Below are 24,434 nucleotides of genomic sequence, written 5' to 3' on the forward strand. Positions count from 1 at the left end.
GGCAGCATGGACCGCTCTCCTGGAGACCGCCCCAGCCCAGTGGACCAGCCCTACGTTCCCTCCGACCCCCATGACCAGCCTCCCACTGCTCACGCAAAGCTGGACCAGAGTTCTGGGAACCAACCTGCCGGCCCAGGCGCCGCGGGTGAGGCCTTGGCGGTGCTGACTTCGTTCGGGCGGCGGTTGCTGGTGCTGGTGCCGGTGTACCTGGCCGGGGCAATAGGACTCAGCGTGGGTTTTGTGCTCTTCGGCCTCGCCCTCTACCTGGGCTGGCGCCGGGTCCGCGAGGAGAAAGAACGGAGCCTTCGAGTAGCGCGACAGCTGCTGGATGATGAGGAGAGGCTCACGACGAAAACTCTTTACATGAGCCATCGAGAACTACCTGCCTGGGTGAGCGACCACCCTCAATCCTCAGTGCAGCATAGTCCCCTTCTTGCCCCTTAGTTCTCGGGCTCTCCCTCCCTATCCTTAAAGTCAGCTCCGCATCTTGGGACGATGGGCCCCAGACTTTCCCCTTTGGCCCGCTAGCCTCTTACCTGCAGGGACGCGCCACTCTTTGGACCGACTATCCACTACCCGCCCCCCCTTCCACACGCCCGGATCCCGATTCTTCCACAGAATCAGGACTTCTTCCTCTACGTTTGGGCAAGAGCAATAACATTTGGGGAGCCCGTCTCAGCCGTGGCTCTTCCTCCAACCAAACCGCTCGAACGCCCCTCCTCGTTTCTGGTGCCACTCACACTGCTCCTGGGCGTCCCTGTTCCCGTTGCCGCTCAGTGGGTTCCCTCCTCTTTCCTGTCCTCCCCAAGACTTTTTTTTTTTTAAAACCTATTTAAGGCCATAAGGTTCTTCTCCCTCTTCCCGCTCATATCCCGAGACCCTCCCCGGGAGCATTGCCCAGTCGAGCTCCCGCACCCGGATGGACCCTCCGGCCCTAGCCTTCCAGGCTCAGGCGGCCTGGCCGCAGCGCAGCGGAGGCGGCTGCTGGACAAAGGGCGGGGGTACTGGGGGGAGGGTAGTGTGACTGCTGCAGTGCCCGCTGCCGCACTCCACCGCCCCTGGCCGGCCCCACCCTTTTCCGGGCTGCGGGCTGCGCCTGCTGGGTTGGGGCCAGGACCCTATTTCTACGCCCCCTCTCCTGTGGTAAGGGCCCTCGATGGCTTCTCAGGCCTTGCAGATGCCGAGCCCGTTACCCGGCCCTTCCCGGCCCCTCCCTTCCTGCTCCTCCCAGCAGAGGTGCCTGCCTGGGGGAATCAAAGTTGACACTAGGCAGGGCTTCCCTGGTGGCACAGTGGTTAGGGGTCCGCCTGCCGATGCAAGGGACACGGGTTCGTGCCCCGGTCCGGGAGGATCCCGCATGCCGCGAGGCGGCTGGGCTCGTGAGCCATGGCCGCTGAGCCTGCGCGTCCGCAGCCTGTGTTCCGCAACGGGAGGGGCCGCGGTGGTGAGAGGCCCGCGTACCGAAAAAGTTGACACTAGGCAAACACAGCTATGCTTCCCAGACCCTGGACTGGGGAGGAGAAAGGGGAAGAAATGGTCCCATGGGACTTGTAGCCCAGGCAGCAAGAGTCTCTGTTCTTCCTACTTCTCATCATGGAAACTAATTTTCCTCCTAAAGCAACTACCCCTCCTCCTCCCCCAGTACAAAGCACAGGTGTCCTTCCTTCCCATCAAGAGTAACACCGATTAAAAAGAAAGAAAACACCAGCCTGGGCCTGTATAGCTCTTCTGGCCCCTCCCTAACACAGGAGCCGCATCCTGCTTCACCTCTTGGTGTAGAAGCCCCAGTTCGAGGGGCAGAGGGAAGGCTGGTAAAAGGAACCAGGACTTCTCCAATCCCAGGATTTCCTCCTCAAACTCTGATTTGTCAGGACCTCCCCCTCCGGAAAGAATGTGCCCTTCTCTTCCCTCCTCCTCCTCTCTGCCCCAGCAGCTGTCATCGTTTCACACCCCTGAGCTATCTGCAAAGCAACTTTGTGTGGCTGACACTGTCAGCTCCCAGGGCCCCAAACCCCCTGGAGGAATGAATCCTCAGGACATCCCGGCCCCTCCCCCAACCCCTGGGTGTGAGGAGGCCCTGTCACACTTAGCTTTCCTTAGTGAGCATCCACCTGGCATCTTAGGAAACTACGGGCAGAGGACAGTGCTCCTCACTATCTCCACGTTCTCCACCTCCAGGTCAGCTTCCCAGATGTGGAAAAAGCTGAGTGGCTAAATAAGGTGAGGGTTGCTTGTCTTGGGTTTTGTTTTTCCTGAGGGGGAATGGGGTTCGCTCTCTTGTCAGACCCTGCCACGCTTCAAATCTAGCCTCCCCATGGGGAGGAGTCTGAAGGAACTTGCCTTTAGAGGGAAGGCAGTGCTCTCCTATGACAAGCTCCCTTTCCTCCCAGATTGTGGCCCAGGTCTGGCCCTTCCTGGGCCAGTATATGGAGAAGCTTTTGGCCGAAACTGTGGCCCCAGCTGTTCGAGGATCTAACCCCCACCTGCAAACATTTACATTTACACGAGTGGAATTGGGTGAAAAGGTACGTGTGTAGGAGGGAAAGTAACGACAGGGAAGAGATGGAGCAGGGGAGATGGGTGGCCCAAAGGGGCCTTTCCCTCCCCTCTCAAGCATTCATCTCTGCAGCCACTGCGCATCGTAGGAGTCAGGGTTCACCCTGCTCAGAGGAAAGAACAGATCCTGCTGGACTTGAACATCAGGTAATGCCACTCACCACTCTTCCCGATTCCCTTTCCTGGTCACTCTGACTACTTCACTCCCCTTACCCACTTCAGCCTAGTACTAACCCTCTGTTCTCTTCCTCACCAACTCCCAGCTACGTAGGTGATGTACAGATCGATGTGGAAGTGAAGAAATATTTCTGCAAAGCAGGAGTCAAGGGCATGCAGGTGGGGCAGTTGTCAGGGGCCTCCATAAGAAGCCTTTGCCCTAAGTTTCATTAGATATGGGGAAGTGGGAGGTTGGGAAAACCAAGGCTGGGGAGGTCTGGGAGGGAAAGAAGGCCGTTTCTGAGGAAAGGCTTTGTTCGTCTCTTCCTGCCCCAGCTGCAGGGTGTCCTACGGGTGATTCTTGAACCACTCATTGGGAACCTTCCTATCGTGGGGGCTGTGTCGATGTTCTTTATCCGACGCCCGGTAAGGGAAAACGTTGAGGAGGGGTAGGGAAGCGGGGGAAGCAGAGAGGACTGGAAGCTATGGGGAATGGGGGAGGGAACTGACAAGTAGGCTGAGGGTCTGGCAACTGTTGGATGGGTGTGACCATGCCACCATATGCTCTGTCCCGATCCCCCTGCTCTTTGCTTCCAGACCCTAGATATCAACTGGACAGGGATGACCAACCTGCTGGATATCCCAGGACTCAGGTATGAAGGATTTATCGAGCACCTGCTAAGTGTTCCAGCCCTGGTTTGGGGGTTTAAGGGATACAGAGCAGTAAAAGATGCAGCTGATGCCCTCTAAGAGCCTTGACCGTAGTTGGGGAGATCAGACAAATACCCCTGAAAAGTTTCATACTGTGATTTTTCTTCTGTGGGGGGACTGTGCATTTTGGTAGAGAATGAAGTGGGCTACAGACTCCTCAGCCAGGGCAAAGGGCAAAAGAAGAGCTGCGATGGCAGTGAGGAGGGGACAGAGCAGTAGGTGGGAAATCAGGGTAGAAGAGAAGCAAAAAGGTATTTTCAAGAAAGGACTTCCCTCTAGCTTTAAGGTCTCTCTTGGTTGTGGGAAACATAGTTGGCGGTGGGGAAATATTGACACACTCACCTCCTTTTCCAATCCCCCATTCAGCTCCCTCTCTGACACCATGATCATGGATTCCATCGCTGCCTTTCTTGTGTTGCCCAACCGATTATTGGTGCCCCTTGTGCCTGACCTTCAAGATGTGGCCCAGTTGCGTTCCCCTCTTCCCAGGGTATGGTCTCTCCCCTATTAGATAGATCATTCTCTCGGGAACCCTGTGGTGGGTCTTTAATTTCTCACAATATGATTCCTACCCTCAGGGCATTATTCGGATTCACCTGCTAGCCGCTCGAGGGCTGAGTTCCAAGGACAAATACGTAAAGGGCCTGATTGAGGGCAAGTCAGACCCCTACGCACTGGTGCGAGTGGGCACCCAGACATTCTGCAGTCGTGTCATTGATGAGGAACTCAACCCCCAGTGGGGAGAGACTTATGAGGTGGGAGAGCCAACAAGTGGGGCTATGTCAGATGGGGAGGCTCCAGGAGATTTGACAGAATATGCTGATTGGATGATCTTCACACCTGCGGACCCTCATCCCTCTGTGTTCTTCAGGTTATGGTACACGAGGTCCCAGGACAGGAAATTGAGGTGGAAGTGTTTGACAAGGATCCAGACAAAGATGACTTTCTGGGCAGGTGAGACTCTGCCTGTGTTAGGATTCTAAATCCCCAGGGCCACCAAGGTCTCAGAGGTACTTATAATCCTTTTCCAGGCCTGGGAATCATATTTTCATTTTCCTTCCCAGCCTTCCCACCCCTCATCCCCACCACACACACATGCATATATATTTCCGGAGGGTAAGAAGGGAGTCTGAGATGTGCCGGTTATTTCTGTGTGGATGAGAAGGGGGCCAGTGAATGACATGTTGCTAATTGTAACACTCCCCTCTTTTCCCTTTCACTGCCCCCAGAATGAAGCTGGATGTAGGGAAAGTATTGCAGGCTGGAGTAATGGATGAAGTAAGTTGAGAGAAGAGGAAGGTGGAGGGTGCTGTCCCCCATTGTGTAGACGGTGGTTGCTACATTGGTGGGGAAGAGATTGGGTGTATATGATCTCTACTATACCTCACTTCTACCTCTCCCTCCAGTGGTTCCCTCTACAAAGTGGGCAAGGCCAAGTTCACTTAAGGCTAGAATGGCTTTCACTTTTGCCGGATGCAGAAAAACTGGAGCAGGTAACTAACACTGAAAACAGGAAGCTAGCAGGGGAGAAATACATAGCTAGAAGTATGGGGGGCTGGAGGGATGAAGGTCTGACTACTACCACCCCACACCAGGTTCTACAGTGGAACCGAGGAGTCTCCTCCCACCCGGAGCCCCCATCAGCTGCCATCTTAGTTGTCTATCTGGATCGGGCCCAGGATCTTCCTGTGAGTGTGGCTTCTGAGGGCAGGTGAACAGGAAGCCATGGGTGCAGCATTCCCACACTCTCCCTTCCCCTGGCCTGCTCTGCTTCAGTAGCAACAACATGTAACACAAGGGTTCCAAAGAGGGGGTCCAGGAGTACGATTTTTTTTTTTTTTTTTTTGGCCTGCATTGGGTCTCGTTGCTGTGTGCGGCCTTTCTCTAGTTACAGCGAGCGGGGGCTACTCTTCATTGCAGTGTGCGGGCTTCTCATTGTCGTGGCTTCTCTTGTTGTGGAGCATGGGCTTTAGGCGCACGGGCTTCAGTAGTTGTGGCACGTGGGCTCTAGAGTGCAGGCTCAGTAGTTGTGGCGCATGGGCTTAGTTGCTCCGCGGCATGTGGGATCTTCCTGGACCAGGGCTTGAACCCATGTCCCCTGCATTGGCAAGTGGATTCTTAACCACTGCGCCACCAGGGAAGTCCCGTGAGTTATATTTTTAAATTATCTATTCAATCGATGTTTTCTAACTATTTGTATAAAGTTGTTCATAATATTCTCTTATAATCTTTATTTATTTTATTTATTTATTTTTGGCTGCATTGGGTCTTTGTTGCTGTGTGCAAGCTTTGTCTAGTTGCAGCGAGCAGGGGCTACTCTTCATTGCAGTGTGCGGGCTTCTCATTGTCGTGGCTTCTCTTGTTGCGGAGCACAGGCTCTAGGTGCACAGGCTCAGTAGTTGTGGCTCGCGGGCTCTAGAGCGCAAGCTCAGTAGTTGCAGTGCATGGGCTTAGTTGCTCTGCAGCATGTGGGATCTTCCCGCAACAGGGCTCGAACCCGTGTGCCCTGCATTGGCAGGTGGATTCTTAACCACTGTGCCACCAGGGAAGCACGAGGGGAAGGATTCTGATGACAGCTGTCCTTCCTTCACTGAAACAAAAACAAAAACAACCAAGATAGTGACTTCTGAATTCTACCCCCCCACAGCTGAAGAAGGGGAACAAGGAGCCCAACCCCATGGTACAGCTGTCAATTCAGGATGTGACCCAGGAGAGCAAGGTGAGGGCCAGGACAAGGATATCATTGTGCCAGGTGTCGTGTGTGTGTGGGGACAGGAGGAGGGAGGACTGTTCTTGGGATGAAGTGTTCTCTTTAGGATGCCTGTAAGAGGAAGGGTTTTCTGGAGAAACAGGACTGGGACTGTGGCATGTACCTTGATTACATCCTGCACATCTCCAGGCTGTCTATAACACCAACTGCCCGGTGTGGGAGGCGGCCTTCCGGTTCTTCCTGCAAGACCCTCGAAGCCAGGAGCTCGATGTGCAGGTGAGAGAATCACCTATCAGTCCCTCCTCGATACCCTATTCTGTCTTCTCAGATCTGCACCATTTCTTCTCTCCATCTTCTCCTTTGATCTCTATTTTCTCTTCCTGTTTTTTTTTTCGGCTGTGCCGTGTGGCTTTCGGGATATTAGTTCCCTGATCAGGGATGGAACCCAGGCCCTTGGCAGTGAGATCACGGAGTCCTAACCACTAGGCCACCAGGGAATTCCATGATCTCTATTTTCAGTCCACCTACCTAGACTCTCCACCTCTTCTACTCTCCACGGTTCCCCACCTGTCTCTCTAGAATCATTTTTATAACTGAGAATTGTGCACTTAAAATGAGTGATTTTTGTGGTATGTAAATTATGCCTCAAAAAAATTATTTTTTAAAAGAAGAGAAGGGGACTTCCCTGGTGGTCCAGTGGTTGAGACTGCGCTCCCACTGCAGGGGGCACAGGTTCAATCCCTGGTTGGGGAACTAAGATCCCACATGCTATGCGGCACAGCCAAAAACTAAACAAAAACCCTGTTAAAAGAAGAGAGGAACATATTGAGCACCAGCTAGACACCTAGCACTTTTTTTTTTCTGGTTTATTTTTATTTGATTTTAACTTTTTTTTTTAATTTTTAATTTGACATTGGAGTATAGGGTTAGCACAACATTGTGTTAGTTTCAGATGTACATCAAAGTGATTTAGTTATACGTATTCATATACCTATTTTTTTTCAGATTCTATTCCTATATAGGTCATTACAGAGTACTGAGTAGAGTTCCCTGTGCTATATAGTAGGTCCTTATTGATTATCTGTTTTACATAGAGTAGTGTGCATATGCCAGTCCCAGCCTCCCTTACATAGAGTAGTGTGCATATGCCAGTCCCAGCCTCCCAGACATCTAGCACTTTTAAGGTCATAGAAAAATCACAAAATACAGTATCTGCCCTCACGAAGCTTACTGGCTAGTTTCAGAGAGGAGACAAACATATATAACCATCTAAGAATGATTCAACATTAATCATTGGGAGTAAAATACCCATAGTATAGTGCTTAGGATGGCCAGAGAAAGGTACAGAGGCTGGAGTAACTAGAGTCTTTGTGAAGGAAGTAGGATTTTCAGAGGGTCTTAAAGTATCAGTAGGATTTAAATAGGCAGAGAAGAGCAGAATGAGAACTTTCCAGGTAATGAGACCAGAAAGAGCAAAGGAGGAAGGGACTGTAGAGTAGGCAGAGGACTGTAAAAGGATGGCCTGGAGTGGAGCAAAAGGTTTGATTGGCACAGAGAGAATGAGCTGCAGCTGTGTCATCATTTCTGCAGTCTACCTCCCTTTTCCCTAATCCCTCACTCCATCCCCTCCTCCTGTGCCTATAGGTGAAGGATGACTCCAGGGCCCTGACTTTAGGGGCGTTGACCCTGCCTCTGGCTCGCCTGCTGACTGCCCCTGAACTCACCCTGGACCAGTGGTTCCAGCTCAGCAGCTCTGGCCCAAACTCCCGGCTGTACATGAAACTGGTTATGAGGGTATGGAGGTAGAGGGGAAGGGCCTCGTGGATTCCTGGTGGTATTAAGAGTAAGGAAAGGGGATCCTCTACGATGAAATGAGCTAGTGTATCTGAAAGCATCTAGCAGACGCACAAAAAATGTTTGTTGATCTAACTGGGGGAAGACATGGTGTCTGAGTTGGGTGAGTGTGGAGTGAACCCCCCAGAGATAAGCACAGCCAAGGCAGGGACCTAGTTTCCCTGTCAGAGCCCCTGCTCTGCCCCGCCCCCCCCAGCCCCCACATACCTTGCCTGCTGGTGGCTAAATGCACTGCTTTGATTTGACAATCACACTACCCTTCCCAGCTCTTGTACTTGGATTCATCAGAAGTGCGCTTCCCTGCTGTGCCTAGTACTCCTGGAGCTTGGGACCTGGACGACGAGAGCCCCCAGACAGGCAGCAGTGTGGATGCCCCACCTCGACCCAGTCACACTACTCCTGACAGTAACTTTGGGACGGAGGTAAGTCTATATCTGGAAAGTACTGGAGTCTGTTTGCCCACCCTACGTGCGCAAAGCCTGTTTCAGGGTTGGGTCTGACAGTATTCTCTCTTTGACCGCCACCTGGTGCCCCATCTGTCCCTTTTACAGAATGTGCTTCGGATTCATGTATTAGAGGCCCAGGACCTGATTGCCAAAGACCGTTTCTTGGGGGGATTAGTGAAGGGGAAGTCAGACCCCTATGTCAAACTAAAGCTGGGAGGACGAAGCTTCCGGAGCCGTGTTGTTCGGGAAGATCTCAATCCCCGTTGGAACGAGGTCTTTGAGGTCAGAATTGAGGGCTAAGACTCTTCCCAGTCTTGCCCCATTCCTCCCCCAGCTCTGAGAGTGGTCTAAAAAACTTCTGGGGTTCAGTTGACTGGGGGAGGTGTCCAGTCATTCTGAGAAGAAAACGAAAGGATCCCACTATTTTCTCCCACTAGGTGATCGTCACATCAATTCCAGGCCAAGAGCTAGAGGTTGAAGTTTTTGACAAGGACCTGGACAAGGATGACTTTCTGGGCAGGTGAGGCGGTCGGGGGGCGTCCAGCGGGGAAGATGGGCTGGGCCTCTGTAGACCTTGGAGACAAAAGACTTGGCTCTTGACCATAGACCTTAATCTTTCTCTTCTACAGGTGTAAAGTGAGTCTCACCACAGTCCTAAACAATGGCTTCCTCGATGAGGTGAGCATGGAATTAGAATCAGCAGTCTGTCCTGATCTTGACGCATGGTTCATTCTCATAGTTCCTGTCCCCACGCCCCCAAGTCTTAACCCTGCCCACTTCCACAGTGGCTGACCCTGGAGGATGTCCCATCTGGCCGCCTACACTTGTGTCTGGAGCGTCTGACCCCCCGTCCCACTGCTGCTGAGTTAGAGGAGGTAAGGAAAGATGCTGGAGGAAGGAAGGGACCCAAGAGGGACCCAAGATGGGTCAAGGTAAACTCTTCTATGAGCTTTTAAGGCATATGCCAGGCCCCAGAGTGTCAGTTACCACTCCCCAGCTCCCATGTGTCCTTCCCCAGGTGCTGCAGGTGAACAGTTTGATCCAGACTCAGAAGAGTGCAGAACTGGCAGCGGCCCTGCTCTCCGTCTACCTGGAGCGGGCTGAGGACCTGCCGGTGAGATATGCTCCCCACGCCCCATAGCTCCCTGGCCCTTCTTCTACATCCCTCAGGTTTGGATGCTCCTAGTGTATTTGGAATAGTAAATTCCAAATTCCTCTCTCCCAGGGTGGTGCTGGGTGGGAAGAATTTTCTGTTCGAGGCCAGGAGGGTGAGGGCTGTCAAGTGGAGACATGGGGACATGGGCCACTGGCTGTGGATGTAATTTGTGAGGGGAGGGGGGAATCTGCCTAACTGGTCCAAATTTAAGAATAACATTCTCTTTCCAGCTCCGAAAAGGTACCAAGCCTCCCAGCCCTTATGCTACTATTGCCGTGGGAGGTACTTCTCATAAAACTAAGGTATTAGGAAATGCTGCAGGACTAAGAATGGGAGGGATGAGAGGCGTAGAGGAGAAAATGTCAACACTGATCATACCCCTCATCTCCACCAGACTGTTTCCCAAACGTCAGCCCCTGTCTGGGATGAGAGTGCCTCCTTTCTCATCAGGAAACCAAACTCTGAGAGCCTGGAGTTGCAGGTACCGTAAATTCATTCTACAAACATTTTGCAGATTGCTGTCACAGGCCAGGCACTGAACCAGGCACAGCGCATTCAGAGATAAAAGATGTTCTTATCTTTTTGGAGCTCACACTCTTCTTTTAGGAGAAAAATAACCAGAGAATACTTCCTGACTGATAACTGCTGAGGTAAAGGCAGTGTAGGGAAAAAAGGAGGGGTTCTAACTCAGACAAGGGAAAAGGTGAGGTAAGAAAGATAGTAAGAAAGGCGTCCTTAGCTTAAGGGTAAATAGGCCCTGACCAAGAAAAGAAGGCCAGGAAAACTCTTAAGGCTGAGAAGGGAATGGAGGAGAAAGAAGGCAAATTATACATTATAGAGGCAGGAAAGAGCAAGATCACAAAAAAATTATGCTAAGAATTTGGATTTTATCCTAAAGGCATAGGGAAACATTTGACGGAATGAGAGGTAGCATTCAGATTTGCATCTTAGGAAGATGGTGTCGACATCAGGGTAAAAAAATGAACTGAAGGAAGGAAGCACTGGAGGCAGGTAGGTCACTTAAGAGACTGTTAGAGTAATTGAAGCGAGAACTGACAAAGGCCAGATAGTGTTTGGTGGTTATTTTGACATGGAGGGGGAAGAGGAACAAAGAACACCTAGGTGTTAACTCCTGGGGTTTTAGTGTGGATGGACAGATAAAGGTGCCATTGCCAACACGGGGAATGCACCGAGCAGGAGTTTTTGAAATTGAGATGTCTGAGGGCTGTCCAAGGGGAGACAGCCATCTGGAAGGTAGATCTGTGGCCCACTGTGGTGTTCCTCCCTCTCCCTCTTGTTTGAGCATCATGAGCAAGCAACAGGTAGCAGCTGCAGTCACAAGCGTGAGTGAGATCTCTCAGGGCGTGTGTAGAGTGAAAAGAAGACAAAGGTTGGACATGCTGGGCGCTGCAACAGAAGGGCAGATGGAGGAAGAAGAGCACTGAAGTGTGGCCAGGGTGGTGGGACGCTCCCCAGGAGAGAGTGGGTTCCAGAAGCCAAAAGAAGAGTGTTTCAAAAGACAGGAAGTGGTCAAATGTTACTGAGAGGTAAAATTAGGTGACTGAAAACTATTCACTGACTTTTAAAACTAGGAGGTCACTGATGACTGGAGCAACTTCAGTGGCTGGAATGGAGTAGAAGCTAGATTTCAGTGGGTCAAAGGGTGACCAAAAAGTGAAGAGGTATGGGAGGTGGGGAGAGGATGGGGGAAGGTAATATAGGAGTGCTGACTTTCTCTATATGGAGTAAGTCAAATACCTTCCAAAGTTGATAGAACAGTAAGTAGAGAATTACATGAATAGAAACCAACAGAATGTCAAATAATGCGACTATTAACAACACTGGCAGAGGTAGAGAAGAGATGTAAATAAGCTCAATTTGTCATCTTGAATAGCAGGGAATCAGTAGATATTAAAGTTGGCAAATTCTGAAATAGAGGTATAAACATATTAGTTAGAATTACGCCAGAACAAAGAAAATAGGAAGGGCTCATTACATTTGGAGTATGGACATGAGGACAGGATGGGCAGGAAACAATTTTATTCTATTTTTACTATTCTTTTTTCTACCCTATGCAGGTATTACTGGGATAATTTGTGAAAGCTTAGGAAGTAAAGATAGTACAGTCTACTCTGGTTAAAAAAGAAAGGGAAGCAGGGAAGTGGGACCAGCAGCAACTATTACCACAGCTCCCCTGCCCTTCACGAAGGGGAGTCTCTCCAAAACCACTCAAGTGTCCAAGCATTTGGACCTGGAATGCCAGGATTAAATCACTTCTCTCTCTCTCTTTTTTGCCTCTGGCCTCGCTCTGCGGCTTGCGGGTTCCCCTACGAGGGATCAAACCCGGGCCCTGGCGGTGAAAGCGCCAAGTCCTAACCACTGGATCGCCAGGGACCTACCCAAATCACTTCTCTCTTGACGGCAGTCCTGTTGCTCCACAGGTTCAGGGTGAGGGGACTGGCGCATTGGGCTCGTTATCCCTGCCCCTCTCTGAGCTCCTCGTGGCTGACCGGCTCTGCTTGGACCACTGGTTTACGCTCAGCAATGGTCCAGGGCAGGTGCTACTGAGAGCACAGCTCAGGGTGAGTGCCAGGAGACAGTGGGCAAGGGGAGGGAGGGCGGGAGCAGAGGGTCGTGTCCTTCTAGCCCGGGAGCGGAAGGACTCTGCGTGCTGCTTTCTTGTTTACCTAGATCCTGGTGTCCCAGCACTCAGGGGTGGAAGCTTACAGCCACAGCTCCTCATCTCTAAGCGAAGAACCGGAGCTCTGGGGAGGACTCCCTCACATCACTTCCTCAGCCCCAGAGCTCCGGCAGCGCCTAACACACAGTGACAGGTAAAGCGCTGGGTCGGAAAGATGGGACTCAGTCAAGGATACAAAGGATAAGCTACAGACTCCCGAGGCACTACCTCCTCCCAACGCTATCTCCATCTCTCCACAGTCCCCTTGAGGCTCCAGCCGGGCCTCTAGGCCAGGTGAAACTCACTGTTTGGTACTACAGTGAAGAACGAAAGCTGATCAGCATCGTTCACAGCTGCCGGTGAGACTCCATCCCTCACATCCTCCAGGTTCTCCCCGTCCCTCCCCTCAGGTTGCCTCATCACCTCCTTCCTCCTGTCACAGGGCCCTTCGACAAAATGGACGGGATCCCCCCGACCCCTATGTGTCACTGTTGCTACTGCCAGACAAGAACCGGGGTACCAAGAGGAAGAGCTCACAGAAGAAGAGGACCCTAAATCCTGAATTCGATGAACGGTCAGTCAGTAAGCATTCAAGTGAAGAGATGGCAGGCTCGGGAAGGGCCCCTTCCCCTAACCCCAGTCCCTCCTCAGGTTTGAGTGGGAATTGCCCCTGGATGAGGCCCTTCGGCGAAAGCTGGATGTCTCTGTGAAGTCTAGTTCCTCCTTCATGTCAAGAGAGCGTGAGCTGCTGGGGAAGGTAAGAAGAGGGCAAAGGTGGACCAGGCAAAGGTGAGAGTTAGAAGTTGCTGGTGGAAAGGCTTGTAGTCCCTATTAGGGAGTAAGCACCCTGGTGACATTACTTTACAGATGTACTTTATAGTACTTTACTACCCAATTACCTCTGCACTGGTTTGGGACCAGAAGTGTGTCAAGGTAGGATGTGGTCTTTGGAAACATCAAAAGTAACATCTCACCCTTACTATCCCCCAACACAGGTGCAGTTGGACCTCACTGAGATAGACCTTTCCCAGGGTGCAGCCCAGTGGTGAGTGTCTGATGAGCTGGGGATGGGCTTGGATGCTTAAGTAGGAAAAATCCCAATCATAGGAGGGAAAAAGGATGTAACCCAAGCTGAGAACCACTGATCCTCGGAAGTATAAGAGCCCTCAGATCTTGTCTCATTTGTAAGAGGACACAGAAGTCATCTTTCTACCTGAGCCCTCTCTGCTTGTTCCCACAGGTATGACCTCATGGATGACAAGGACAAGGGCAGCTCCTAGGAGCCAGAGATTACCAGCCTGACTGCTCTGTCTCCTTGCCTCGCCTCTCGCTGCATCACCGCCTCAATGTGATGAGCCTAAAGGTTGGGGCCCGGGGGCAGAGCCTGCACCCCTCAGCCCTCTCACCTCCCAGGCCCATGCTAGGGCCTTTGCGTGACCAAAGAGGAGGACCGTATGTTACCCTTTACTGCACGGCCTTCATCCTTCTGGGCTCCTGGGGCAGGGACGTGAGCTGGCTATCTCCTGCTCTGCCTGCACATTCTCCTTTCCGCCCAGCTCCTCAGGGCCTTCTGTGTCTGTGCCTGGCCACTGGCAGTGGCATTAGCTCATGCCAAATACAGCTTTTTGAAAGACCTTTTTTCTCCTTCTTCCCAAACAGCAGTCAGGGAGGGTGGAAAGGCTAACCTCTCCAGCTGAGAGCCTCTTGGACTACTGCATGCAGCAAATGTACAGCCACCCAAACCCCATGTCCAGTTCTATACCCACTTTCCTCAAGCCTGTCCTGAAAATTACACCTGCTGTGTTGACTAGGGCCAGCCAGTCTCTTGAATCACTCTGGGAACAGTAGATTCCATCAACGCCTTCAGGTAGCCAATACCAGTCTTGGTGTGGGGCCTCTAGCTGGTGCTGTACAGGGGGCTTTGGAGGACCCAGGACAGCAGAGCCAATTTTTTGTCCAGGTGCCTAGGCTGTTAACTCACTGACTAGAAATGAATCTCTTAGCTTTGTACCAACTCTGCCAATCCACTGTATCTTACATTAAACGTCATACTCAAATCATCTGTGGCTCTTTTCCTTAAGGGCAGAGAATCCAGCCTACCCATCAGGTGTTTATTCCGAGTGTCAAAAGCCTTTATTCAGTTCACAAATGACGTCTGTTTATATTTTTAACAACTGATTATCAGTTTTTTTTTTTTTTTTTTTTTTTTTGCGGTACGCGGGCCTCTCACTGCTGTGGCCTCTCCCGTCGCGGAGCACAGGCTCCGGACGCGCAGGCTCAGCGGCCATGGCTCACGGGCCCAGCCGCTCCGCGGCATGTGGGATCTTCCCGGACTGGGGCACGAACCCGCGTCCCCTGCATCGGCAGGCGGAGTCTCAACCACTGCGCCACCAGGGGAGCCCCCTGATTATCAGTTTATTAAAAAAGTTGATTTAAAACATCTGCCATGGTGACTTCAACCTCGACTCCTGGCTCAGTACTGATGGAAGTAATCTTATTAACAATCGCAGAAGGACTGTGCGTGTCACTGAGTCGCTGTGGATCCTCACCTGAAAAATGATCCCAAGTCCTAGAGCCTTCACCACAGGAATTTTCCTTGTAGTTATTCTCACAGTCTTGGTGGGCATCCGTCCTTTCCCCTTGAGAGTCTTTTCCTTTGCGCCTCTGATCAAGTCAGCACATACCTTCTCCGAAGACATTACGCTGTAGCTGCTTAGAGTAATTCTAAGTCAGTGAATCTCCACCTCTGGTTCTCAGAGTCTCTCTTTAAGAGCCAGGCCGTGGTGCAGCTTCCTGACCAACTTGTTCCTCCGTGAGAGCAAACAGTGGTGAGGTAGGCGCAGGTGGACTGGAGCTCCCTGCAGCTGAGACTGCTTCTTAGAGATTGAGTCAAGTTCATTAGTGGTCAGAACCTACTGTGGATGCAATCACCAAGATTGTTGGTAGTGTTCAGGGTGGTCAAGGGACCTGTGTGAATTAGCTGCTATTGAGTTTCTGGTGCGATTCATTCCCAGTCACAGTGATGAAGTCTGTTACCGATTATTATCCTCTGGGCTTTCCAGGGAAAGGATTCCTAAACTTGGTGAACTTGGAAGCTCTGTGCCACAGCACAGGGTCACAGAGTATCAGTGGCATGTTCAGCCACATCCAAAAGGGCTTAAGGCCCCACCCAATGGGCAGCTACATGAGAAATATTTTATACCCATTCAGAGCTGCTCACCCTGAGCTCAGCTCCTTTCGGGACCCTTCCTGGAATGCAAGCTAGAGAGACTGTGCCCTATCCCTTCTAATTACCACGTGAAGGGAGAGTGAGATGGAGGAAGAGTGAACTACTGAAAACTGAGTCACTGGAATAGGAACTTGGAGATTCCATAACTGCCTCAGGGGAGCTTTATCATCTTCTCTGGAATTTAAGATGCTGTCCACTGGGAGGAGAGGAAAGGCTCAAGGGAAAGAACTAAACTCAGCTTCCAAGGAGTTGTCAAAATCCACCTTATTAGCAAAAGCTGAATTTAAACTCTATGCCATTGGGACTTCCCTGTTGGCACAGTGGTTAAGAATCCACCTGCCAATGCAGGGGACACGGGCTCAATCCCTGGTCCAGGTAGATCCCACATGCTGCAGAGCAAGTAAGCCAGTGCACCACAACTACTGAGCCTGCGCTCTAGAGCCCGTGAGCCACAACCACTGAAGCCCATGTGCCCAGAGCCCGTGCTCCATGACAAGAGAAGCCACTACAATGAGAAGCCCCCGCACCACAACAAAGAGTAGCCCCAGCTCGCCGCACCTATAGAAAGCCCATGCGCAGCAACGAAGACCCAACACAGCCAAATATATATATAAATAAATAAAAGAAACTTTATTAAAAAAATAAAAATAAACTCTATGCCATCAACTAACTCAGCTCCTAATTTTTTTTCCCAATAACTCCTTGGTACTCACTGCTGGTTCTTCTGCCATCTCTACTTCCTCCCCATAAACTTAAGAGCCTTGGCTGTGAGCAAGAAGTCTCTGTTGCCCTTCCCCAGACCCAAAAACTGAAGGGGTGAAAACCCCCAAAACACAGGGCAGAGGAGCTTATATTTCTAAGGTCTCTCGTTTTATTATTCAATACTGGGCATGTAGCCCAAGGCCTGCTGTTCTAGCTGGCTTCAGAGATCCTGCAATGTGTGATTTTAAGAAGCACTCTTTACCTAGTTCATCACTTCCAAGTAATTACAATTCCAGAAAACTAAAGGACATGGCACAAATTCTTCCATCCCAGAAGGGTCCCTACTCTTTCCCAACCTTTTCAAGTTCAGGATACATAAGAGAAGAAGTACTGATCTACGTATTAAATACAAGATGAGACACAATTCAGTACACTGTTGCTCTTACACAAAGATGAAGTAAACTAAGGGTCATTAATCACAGGAATTAAACAAATGCTAATTTGTTATTTCTCAAACAGCTGGTCTTTGACACTGGCACCTCTTCCAGAGAAAGGCAGAGATGATGGCATATGGGTACACTGTCACTGATGTTTACAAATACTGCCCTCTTGGAATGTGGCTTTATTGGCCCAAACAACATGCTGTAGTTAACTGGGTGTGGCAACACATTTGTCTACCCGCCATTTGCCCCTCTTCCCTACCTACAGAACCCCAGAGCATTCTTAGTGGCATGGCAGTGTGCCAGCCCCAAGGGATTAATCACAATCCTCTTTGCTGGATACTCACTTTCCCAGCCTCCACTGCAACTCCGAGTGGCTCTATGATCCAGCTCTGGTCAATAAGATGTAAGAGGAATACACCTGGGGATGGAGCGCCAACAGAAGAGAGCCCTCACTGCTCCCTTCCTTTCTGCTTGGGTCATTAGTGGGACGATGTGGCGCCTGGAGCTGCAAAGCTTTCTTTAAGGCCTGAGGTCGCTAACACAAGGAAGAAAAGCTAACATGATAACAGAGATACATATTTTATAAATTAGAGTTATATTATAACCTGCTTTTTTCACTTAACACATAAGCATTTTTACACTTCATTAAATATTCCTTGAAAATATAATTTATAATGGTCACAATGTGTACAGTTCCTTAGAATGATTGCCCCATAGTTTAACTGATTCTCTATTGTCAGAAATGAAGGTAGTTCTGCTTTGCTATTCACTGTGGGAACACAAAAGTATACACATCTCAAATGATTTCCTTAGGATAAGTATAATTGGTGGGTCAACTTATGTACTTTAATGACTTTTTTTTTTTTTGGCCACGCCACGTGGCTTGTGGGATCTTAGTTCCCCAACCAGGGACTGAACCCAGGCCCTCAGCACTGAAAGTGCAGAGTCCTAACCACTGGACCACCAGGGAATTCCCTAACGACTTTTATTTTTTTTTATTTTTATTTTTTTTTATTTTTGGCTGCATTGGGTCTTTGTTGCTGCGCGCGAGCTTTCTCTAGTTGCGTCAAGCAGGGGCTACTCTTAGTTGCACTGGGCAGGCTTCTCATTGCAGTGGCTTCCCTTGTTGCGGAGCACAGGCTCTAGGTGTGTGGGCTTCAGCAGTTGTGGCATGCGGGCTCAGCAGTTGTGGCTCGTGGGCTCTAGACCGCAGGCTCAGTAGTTGTGGCACACAGAAGTCCCCTAACGATTTTTAGTACAGTCTTCCAAACTACATTCTAAGGAAATTATATGAATTCTCTACTCCCACCAGCATTACACAAAAATGTTTTCCTATATTCTCTTTTGGATATTACAATTTTAAAAATCTTTGCCAAATGATGGGCAAAATTTTGCCTACTTTTACAGATTTTTCCTGTCTCTTCCCTCACTATCAGATTACCAATTGTCATTTCTGGGTGAAATTAGTAAGCTTTCTCTCCAGTAGCAGTCCCCCTACCTGTCAATTTTCTAATCTTCGGCAGGAATTCAGAAAACATTTGTGGAGCATTGCACTAGAAAGGTACTACTGAAATGTAAAGGTAAGACTGCCCTAAAGAACTAAAAACCAATCTGACACACAACACAAAGGCAACAAAAGCAAAAATAAACAAGTGGGACTACATCAAACTAAAAAATTTCTGTATAGCAAAAGAAACAACCTACTGAATGGGAGAAAATATTTGCAAATCACTTATCTGATAAGAGACTGATATCCAAAATATATAAAGAACTCAAACAACTCAAAAGCAAAAAAACACAAATAACCTGTTTAAAAAAATGGACATAAGATCTGAATAGACATTTTTCCAAAGAAGACATACAGATGGCCAATAGGTACATGAAAAGGTGCTCAACATCACTAATCATCGGGGAAATGCAAATCAAAACCACAATGAGGTATCACCTCATACCTGTTAGAATGACTATTATCAAAAAGACAGGACTTCCCTGGTGGTGCAGTGGTTAAGAATCCGCCTGCCAATGCAGGGGACATGGGTTGGAGCCCTGGTCCGGGAAGATCCCACATGCCGCAGAGCAACTAAGCCTGTGCGCCACAACTACTGAACCTGCGTGCCACAACTACTGAAGCCCACGAGCCTAGAGCCCATGCTCCACAAGGAGAAGCCACCACAATTAGAAGCCTGCACACCGCCAGGAAGAGTAACCCCTGCTCGCTGCAACTAGAGAAAGCCCGCATGCAGTAACAAAAACCCAACGCAGCCAAAAAAAACAAAAACAAAAAACAAACAACGATGCCACAACTAAGAGGTGGTGCAGCCAAAATAAACAAATAAATATATTTTTTACAAAGCTAGAAGTCATGATGCCATAACTACTTCTACTTGGCAAACTGCCAAAAGGCAGCCATAAAGGAAAGGAGGAGTAAAAAGATCAGATAAAACACATCTTCGAAATCAACTTCTGTGTAAGTGATGAAAGACACTAAAAGGCATCTGTTATGCCCTCACCCAGTCTTGTAACCAACCATATTATACAACCCATTTCTGTTCTTCCAAGCTTTCCCCAACCAGCATACATCACTTCTGCACTGCCCATAAAGTTAACTTATGCCTCACCTTTCTGACCTCCCGAGGGTTTTCTACTCTGACCCACTGCCTGCAGGCCCATGCAAGCCCCAATGTCCAGCAAGGTATGCCGCCAGGGCATTTACTGATTCAGCAAGTGAAGTTGGGCCTGCCTGGGCTGGTTCCCTCCCGACACAGATGAGACCTTTGATGAACATCTGGGGGATGTACAACAGAGGGAATATCACCAATATTTATAATAACTATAAATGGAGTATAACCTTTAAAAATTGTGAATCACTGTTGTACACCTGAAACTTCTGTAATATTGTACAACTATACCTCAATTTAAAAAAAAAACAGATCTAAAGAACAAACAATCTCCGGAAAAGAGATGTCCAATGCTGGGAAGAGATGTCTTAGTCACGGGCTGGAGAACCCAGTCCTCCACTCCAAGGAGACCTGTGAGGAACCGACAAGGTGGCTGGCGCATACGCGGCGCAGAATGGAGAAATCTCAACTTAGAGACTGGGGCAGGTGACCCGGCTCAATTCCAAAATTTAACACTTACTTCAACTACCAGTTCATATCAAAAACTGTTCCAAGTCACTGTTCCAAGTCACTGTTCCAAGTCACACGGCTACTCAACAGCTTCTGTTCTCTTTCTACCAAACCGCAAGAGGAAGCTAGAGACCGCACCACTCTGCCCCGGGCAGTAAACGCTTCCTACTATTTGACCTCCATCCGGCCGGCTGCCACTGCAGCCTTTCCCCACGTTCTGCGTTCTCACCAGTGGATTCAGGAAAATATCCCCGCCCACACTAAACGCGTAACGCAGGCCTGAGCAAGGGAGATATCCTGAGGGACCGCGCGCGGCTTTAGGGTCAGGGAAGAGGATTGTAAAGTGCTCACTGCCTTTCGGTTCCGGGACAAGAATCACTTCCCAACGACCGTGAGTCACCAACCGCCGCCGCGGGCCGGAAGTCACTGAGCCGGCGTCCGCCCTGCTATGTAGGGCGGCGTTTCCCGTGAGCCCGCGGGCGCGCGAGGACTACGACTCCCGGCATGCTCAGAGGCCACGGGAATTAACCCTTCAGGGCCCGCGGATGCCCTGCGCCCCGCCTCCGCCCCTTACCTGGACCCCGCAGGGTGAGTTTTGGGGCGCTGGGGAGGGACTCTTTCCTTTATTTAAGGCTTAGGGGTGTGTGTGATGTACTCCCGGCTGGAGGAATGATTCTGACTTTCCTAAAATGAGACAATTTGCAGTAATGACATTCAAATTCTTTATTTGCGAGTGGGAGACCCAGCATCAACTCTCTGAATCCCAGGGCCTAAGAGGTATCACTACTATCTTCCTCAGAATGCTATCTAAATCGTCTCCTTCTTTACCCCCAGAACAAAAGTAACCAGCAACCCATCCCCTCTTCCGTACTCCCCCCATCGACTTTCACCCTTCCCCAGCGCCCCCAGCAAGGTTTGTAACCTGGCTACTGAGTCAGGGTTTTATTATCCCTCCGGTTGGGTGTGAGTACTCATGGAGCCCAGGGGACCTCTCGCATCGTTTTGGATTAGAGATTTTAGAAATTAGGCCCTTTGCCTCTCAGAGCCTGCCCTTCCCCCCAGGTGCCACCACGGAGTCCCTGCAGGTTCAGCAGGCACCCTACCTTTGTCTGACTTGAATGACCATAAGCTTGTGGACAAGGTTCGTTCCTTGATCCTTGCCTTCATCCCCACCTCTAAAACAACACTGGACACAGGGTACAATGCGGGGGGTGGGGGTCACACTCTTCTGTTGCTATTCTTTCTCTATATTGTGCAAAGTTCCAGTTCTGGGCTGGGAGGGAGGGGGTTAGGGACTTGAGGTATTAAGGATTATTAGGCTGTGGGGCCAACTACCCTGCTCCTCATCCATGGTAAGAGGGAAATGGAAGGGCTGGTTGTTTCCTTCTCCTTTCACTACTCCCAGATTCCACTTGAACAATCCCAGTTCACAAGGCCCCCATCCCTGCCTCAGCCTTCAGGAGTCTAAAGCTGCTAGGAAAAAGGGCTATTCTGAGTCAGGCGGTTGGGGGCCTGAAATGCCTGGATGCCCTTCTTTGCCTCACCCCTATTTCAGTGTTTGTCACTGGCAAGCATCCTATCCTCACCCTGGAGGTTAACTCCCCCATTCGGGGCAGTCTCTGGCCTCCTCCTCCCCCCCCTCCCCCCCAAAGCGGCCATTGTTCTGGTCAGCATTTGGGGCGGGGTGGACAGAAGGGAGAAGACCTTGGGGCAGGAGTCCTGAACTGTAGGAGGCCAGGGGAGTGAGGGCAGGCCGTCATATCTCTCCTCTATCTCACCCTCCCCACAGCCAACTGGCTCCCTGCCCCTGCCCCCGCCCCTTGACATCCCAGACTCCCTGGCTATTTAAACAGAGATGGGTGCCCCCATCAGCACACTGTCCTTTGGCCACCGGACATCATGCCTCCCAAGAAGGATGTTCCCGTGAAGAAACCAGCAGGACCCTCTATCCCCAAGCCTGCTGCCAAGCCAGCAGCAGGGGCCCCTCCAGCCAAGACCAAGGCTGAGCCAGTGCCAGCACCAGTGCCAGCTGTCCTTCCAACCCCTGGGAAAACCCAGGAGCCCCCCATCGATCTCTCCAAAGTGGTGGTGAGTCCCTGGAAAATGAGAAAAGAGTTTGGAGGGGGTGGTACAAGGGTGGGATACAGCCTAGGGGACTAGGGGTATCTAGAAGGTAGGGAATCGGTAAGCACTGGATAACAGTGGCGCTTTCTCTTAGTACCCCATTTGGAAGCATCCAGGCTTATGACTCTGCTGTTGTCTTTGTTGTCACGTGTGTGTATGTACACACCCACACCCCCCCACCTTCTCACCGACCCTCCTGCTGGAGGCAGGGCCTGTAAGATGGGGAACATCTGGGTTCTGAGGACAGTTTCAAGGTGAAGGGAGGGAGCTGCTGCCTGTGCCTGGCTGACTATTCAACACTAAAGGCCACAGCTCTGAACCCCAGGAGGAAAGGCTGAAGAGGACAGACTTGTTAGACAATCACAGCTGGGGGCCAGGGGTAAATTTAGCTTTTGTTCAGCCCCCAGTTATGTGAGGGATGCAGGGCTCAGGGCAGTAGAGGGAGGGGAACAGGTGGCATGGGATTAACCCCGTTCCCTGGAAACCCTCCCCCCAATAATTCCTCCTCTTGGGATTCTCCCAAGGTCTGGAGCTGGGAATGGGACTGAGGTGGCTGGGCTCCCAGCCTGGTCCCTTTGGGCCCCTCCCCAGAAGTGGCTGCCAGTTGGTCGGGAGGAGTGTTGGAGAGGAATTGAATGAGCCCTGTCATCTCTCCTCACCTGCTCTTTTCTTCCACAGATCGAGTTTAACAAGGACCAGCTGGAGGGTGAGGCGAAGCCCCTGAGCCCACTGTCCATCCCAAGTCCCTCTTCAGATCCTCCTTCTATTCCCCTAACTCCATTCCTGACCTTGAAAACTCCCACACTAGTACTCTTTGTGTTCCCCGTTCTGCTCAGCTCAAGCACATAGTTTCTGAATCTCCTTTCTCCTGGTGGTGATGGGACCCCTTGTCAACACTGACCCCTCCTTATACTTCAGAGTTCAAGGAGGCCTTCGAGCTGTTTGACCGAGTAGGGGATGGAAAGATCCAGTACAGCCAGTGTGGGGATGTGATGAGGGCCCTGGGCCAGAACCCTACCAACGCCGAGGTGCTCAAGGTCCTGGGGAACCCCAAGAGTGATGGTGAGGGGACCTCTGGGACGATGCGGGTTTTCAGTTTGGTGGTGGAACCGAGGAATGTTGGTAAGGTGACAAAAAATGCTGAGGTGGGTCCCAGGACTTTAGAAACTGTCAGACGCAGGGGCAGAAAAGCATCGTGAATGTTGAAGGGATAAAACCCTTCATGGTGGGTATGGGAGCTGGGTCCTGGGTGACACTACAGTGACCTCTCCTTCACTTCTCTGATCTCCAGAGCTGAAGTCCCGGCGTGTGGACTTTGAGACTTTCCTGCCCATGCTCCAGGCAGTGGCCAAGAGCCGGGACCAAGGCACATACCAGGACTACCTGGAGGGGCTTCGGGTGTTTGACAAAGAGGCGAATGGCAAAGTCATGGGAGCAGAGCTCAGACATGTCCTCACCACCCTGGGTGAGGCAGGCACCAGAACTCCTGTGGGGCTGAGAGAAGGGGGTGAACTAAGGAGAAGCTTGGCTAAGTAGGCAGAGCCAGGGAGGGATTACTTTCCTGCAGATCATGGGCAGGAGACTGAGAAGGTCAGAGCCTTGGGGACAGTCTGAAGGTCTTACTCCTGTGGAGGCTAAAGTGTGTGGGCTGCAGATGCCTCCCAAAGGGCAGAGGAAAGGGGATGAGGTGGGAGATTTGAGTTTCGGTTTTGGAAGAGATGGTCGTACTCTATGATATGGTATGTCTCTTAATCCTCTGGAATTCAGTTTCCTTATCTGTCAAAACTTTCACCGGGTGTAACTGAGGTGAAACGGAAAGCAAGATTCAGGGACACGTTCAAGGCATGCTCATTACAGGGAGAGGATTCTCTTGGGGGACTGTTGCTGTGGGCAAGTCTCCAGGGTGGAAGAAGAGGAGGTACCACTCAGAAGAAAGAGGCCTAGGTTGATGAGGGAGGGAAGGCAGGGGCTAAAACGCCGTGTCTGGGGCTCAGGAGAGAAGATGACTGAAGAGGAGGTGGAGGCAGTTCTGGCAGGACATGAGGACAGCAACGGCTGCATCAACTATGAAGGTGAGGGGCCAGAGGAGCAGAAGGGACAGGGGAAGCGGGGAGGCAGGAAGTTCGAGGTATGTGGGTGAGGCATCCTGGGACCCATATTATCTAAAGTCAGGTGGATTATCATCAGGCCAGCTTCTGCAGCCCCTCTTGCCTCCTCTCTCTGCAGCCTTCCTGAAGCACATCCTAAGCGTCTGAGCTCCACAGGTAGGGCCCTCCCACTTCGCCTTGAGAGGCAAGCCTCCTTCCCTTCCCTCAGCCAGGGTGCAAAAGCAGGGAAGTACGTCTGCATGTCCTGCTGCGCGAGAGCGCCAGGATTTGGCAACTTTCATCTTTTTCCACAGGTGCAGTGGGGTCGGATACTTCCCCCCTCCCGCCCCCGCAGGCGAAAGCAAGTTCCTGCCACCAGGAGGCTATTGTTTCAAAATAAAGAGACGGTTCCTCCCTTGGTCTCCGACTCTTGCTTTCTTTATAGGTGGGGG

General features: G+C 50.8%; 2 protein-coding genes and 1 long non-coding RNA gene across 14 annotated transcripts; 2 read left to right on the forward strand and 1 right to left on the reverse strand.

Moving 5' to 3' along the window:
- The first annotated feature begins 6 nt into the window (after positions 1-6).
- Positions 7-14,329, forward strand: ESYT1 (extended synaptotagmin 1). 3 transcript variants are annotated; one of them, XM_067696943.1, is made up of 31 exons: positions 7-390; positions 2,179-2,220; positions 2,391-2,525; positions 2,615-2,703; positions 2,820-2,892; positions 3,049-3,138; positions 3,310-3,365; positions 3,790-3,913; positions 4,002-4,178; positions 4,295-4,377; positions 4,653-4,701; positions 4,830-4,916; positions 5,019-5,111; positions 6,071-6,142; positions 6,323-6,409; positions 7,778-7,927; positions 8,254-8,409; positions 8,539-8,715; positions 8,871-8,953; positions 9,063-9,111; positions 9,219-9,308; positions 9,452-9,547; positions 9,820-9,891; positions 9,984-10,070; positions 12,031-12,171; positions 12,281-12,423; positions 12,530-12,628; positions 12,712-12,843; positions 12,921-13,026; positions 13,265-13,314; positions 13,510-14,329. In XM_067696943.1, exons 1-31 carry the CDS (start codon positions 7-9, stop codon positions 13,547-13,549), a joined length of 3,312 nt encoding a protein of 1,103 aa, XP_067553044.1. In that variant the 3' UTR covers positions 13,550-14,329. The 3 variants fall into 3 exon arrangements, with proteins under 3 accessions (XP_067553044.1, XP_067553045.1, XP_067553046.1); XM_067696944.1 differs by having other exon boundaries at positions 3,055-3,138; XM_067696945.1 differs by having other exon boundaries at positions 2,630-2,703.
- On the reverse strand, positions 5,640-20,231 carry LOC137202056 (uncharacterized). Of its 8 annotated transcripts, none has more exons than XR_010932448.1 (4): positions 20,123-20,196; positions 14,819-15,184; positions 6,297-6,934; positions 5,640-6,013 (listed from the first exon to the last, which is right to left on the reverse strand). It is a non-coding gene; the product is annotated as an uncharacterized lncRNA (long non-coding RNA). The 8 variants fall into 8 exon arrangements; XR_010932445.1 differs by having other exon boundaries at positions 14,819-15,236; positions 20,123-20,173; XR_010932450.1 differs by having other exon boundaries at positions 14,819-15,142; positions 20,123-20,158.
- On the forward strand, positions 20,223-24,402 carry MYL6B (myosin light chain 6B). Of its 3 annotated transcripts, none has more exons than XM_067696952.1 (7): positions 20,223-20,359; positions 21,625-21,859; positions 22,574-22,601; positions 22,814-22,957; positions 23,187-23,360; positions 23,890-23,967; positions 24,297-24,402. In XM_067696952.1, the coding sequence occupies exons 2-7, from the start codon at positions 21,671-21,673 to the stop codon at positions 24,380-24,382; spliced, it is 699 nt and encodes a 232-aa protein (XP_067553053.1). In that variant the 5' UTR covers positions 20,223-20,359; positions 21,625-21,670; the 3' UTR covers positions 24,383-24,402. The 3 variants fall into 3 exon arrangements, with proteins under 3 accessions (XP_067553053.1, XP_067553054.1, XP_067553052.1); XM_067696951.1 differs by lacking the exon at positions 20,223-20,359 and adding an exon at positions 24,122-24,159 and having other exon boundaries at positions 21,627-21,859; XM_067696953.1 differs by lacking the exons at positions 20,223-20,359; positions 23,187-23,360.
- Positions 24,403-24,434: the final 32 nt, after the last annotated feature.

Source organism: Pseudorca crassidens, chromosome 11, assembly GCF_039906515.1.
Source record: "Pseudorca crassidens isolate mPseCra1 chromosome 11, mPseCra1.hap1, whole genome shotgun sequence".
Classification (NCBI taxonomy): Eukaryota; Metazoa; Chordata; class Mammalia; order Artiodactyla; family Delphinidae; genus Pseudorca; species Pseudorca crassidens.

What these genes read in the sequence shown, in the direction of transcription:
- ESYT1 (XM_067696943.1), top strand. Translation starts at nt 7, where the DNA reads ATGGACCGCTCTCCTGGAGACCGCCCCAGCCCAGTGGACCAGCCCTAC. An exon ending in ATGCAGAAAAACTGGAGCAG is followed by an intron (nt 4,917 to 5,018) that starts GTAACTAACACT and finishes ACCCCACACCAG; the next exon opens with GTTCTACAGTGGAACCGAGG. An exon ending in CTGAGAGCCTGGAGTTGCAG is followed by an intron (nt 10,071 to 12,030) that starts GTACCGTAAATT and finishes GTTGCTCCACAG; the next exon opens with GTTCAGGGTGAGGGGACTGG.
- MYL6B (XM_067696952.1), top strand. Translation starts at nt 21,671, where the DNA reads ATGCCTCCCAAGAAGGATGTTCCCGTGAAGAAACCAGCAGGACCCTCT. An exon ending in TCGATCTCTCCAAAGTGGTG is followed by an intron (nt 21,860 to 22,573) that starts GTGAGTCCCTGG and finishes TTTCTTCCACAG; the next exon opens with ATCGAGTTTAACAAGGACCA. An exon ending in ACATGTCCTCACCACCCTGG is followed by an intron (nt 23,361 to 23,889) that starts GTGAGGCAGGCA and finishes TCTGGGGCTCAG; the next exon opens with GAGAGAAGATGACTGAAGAG.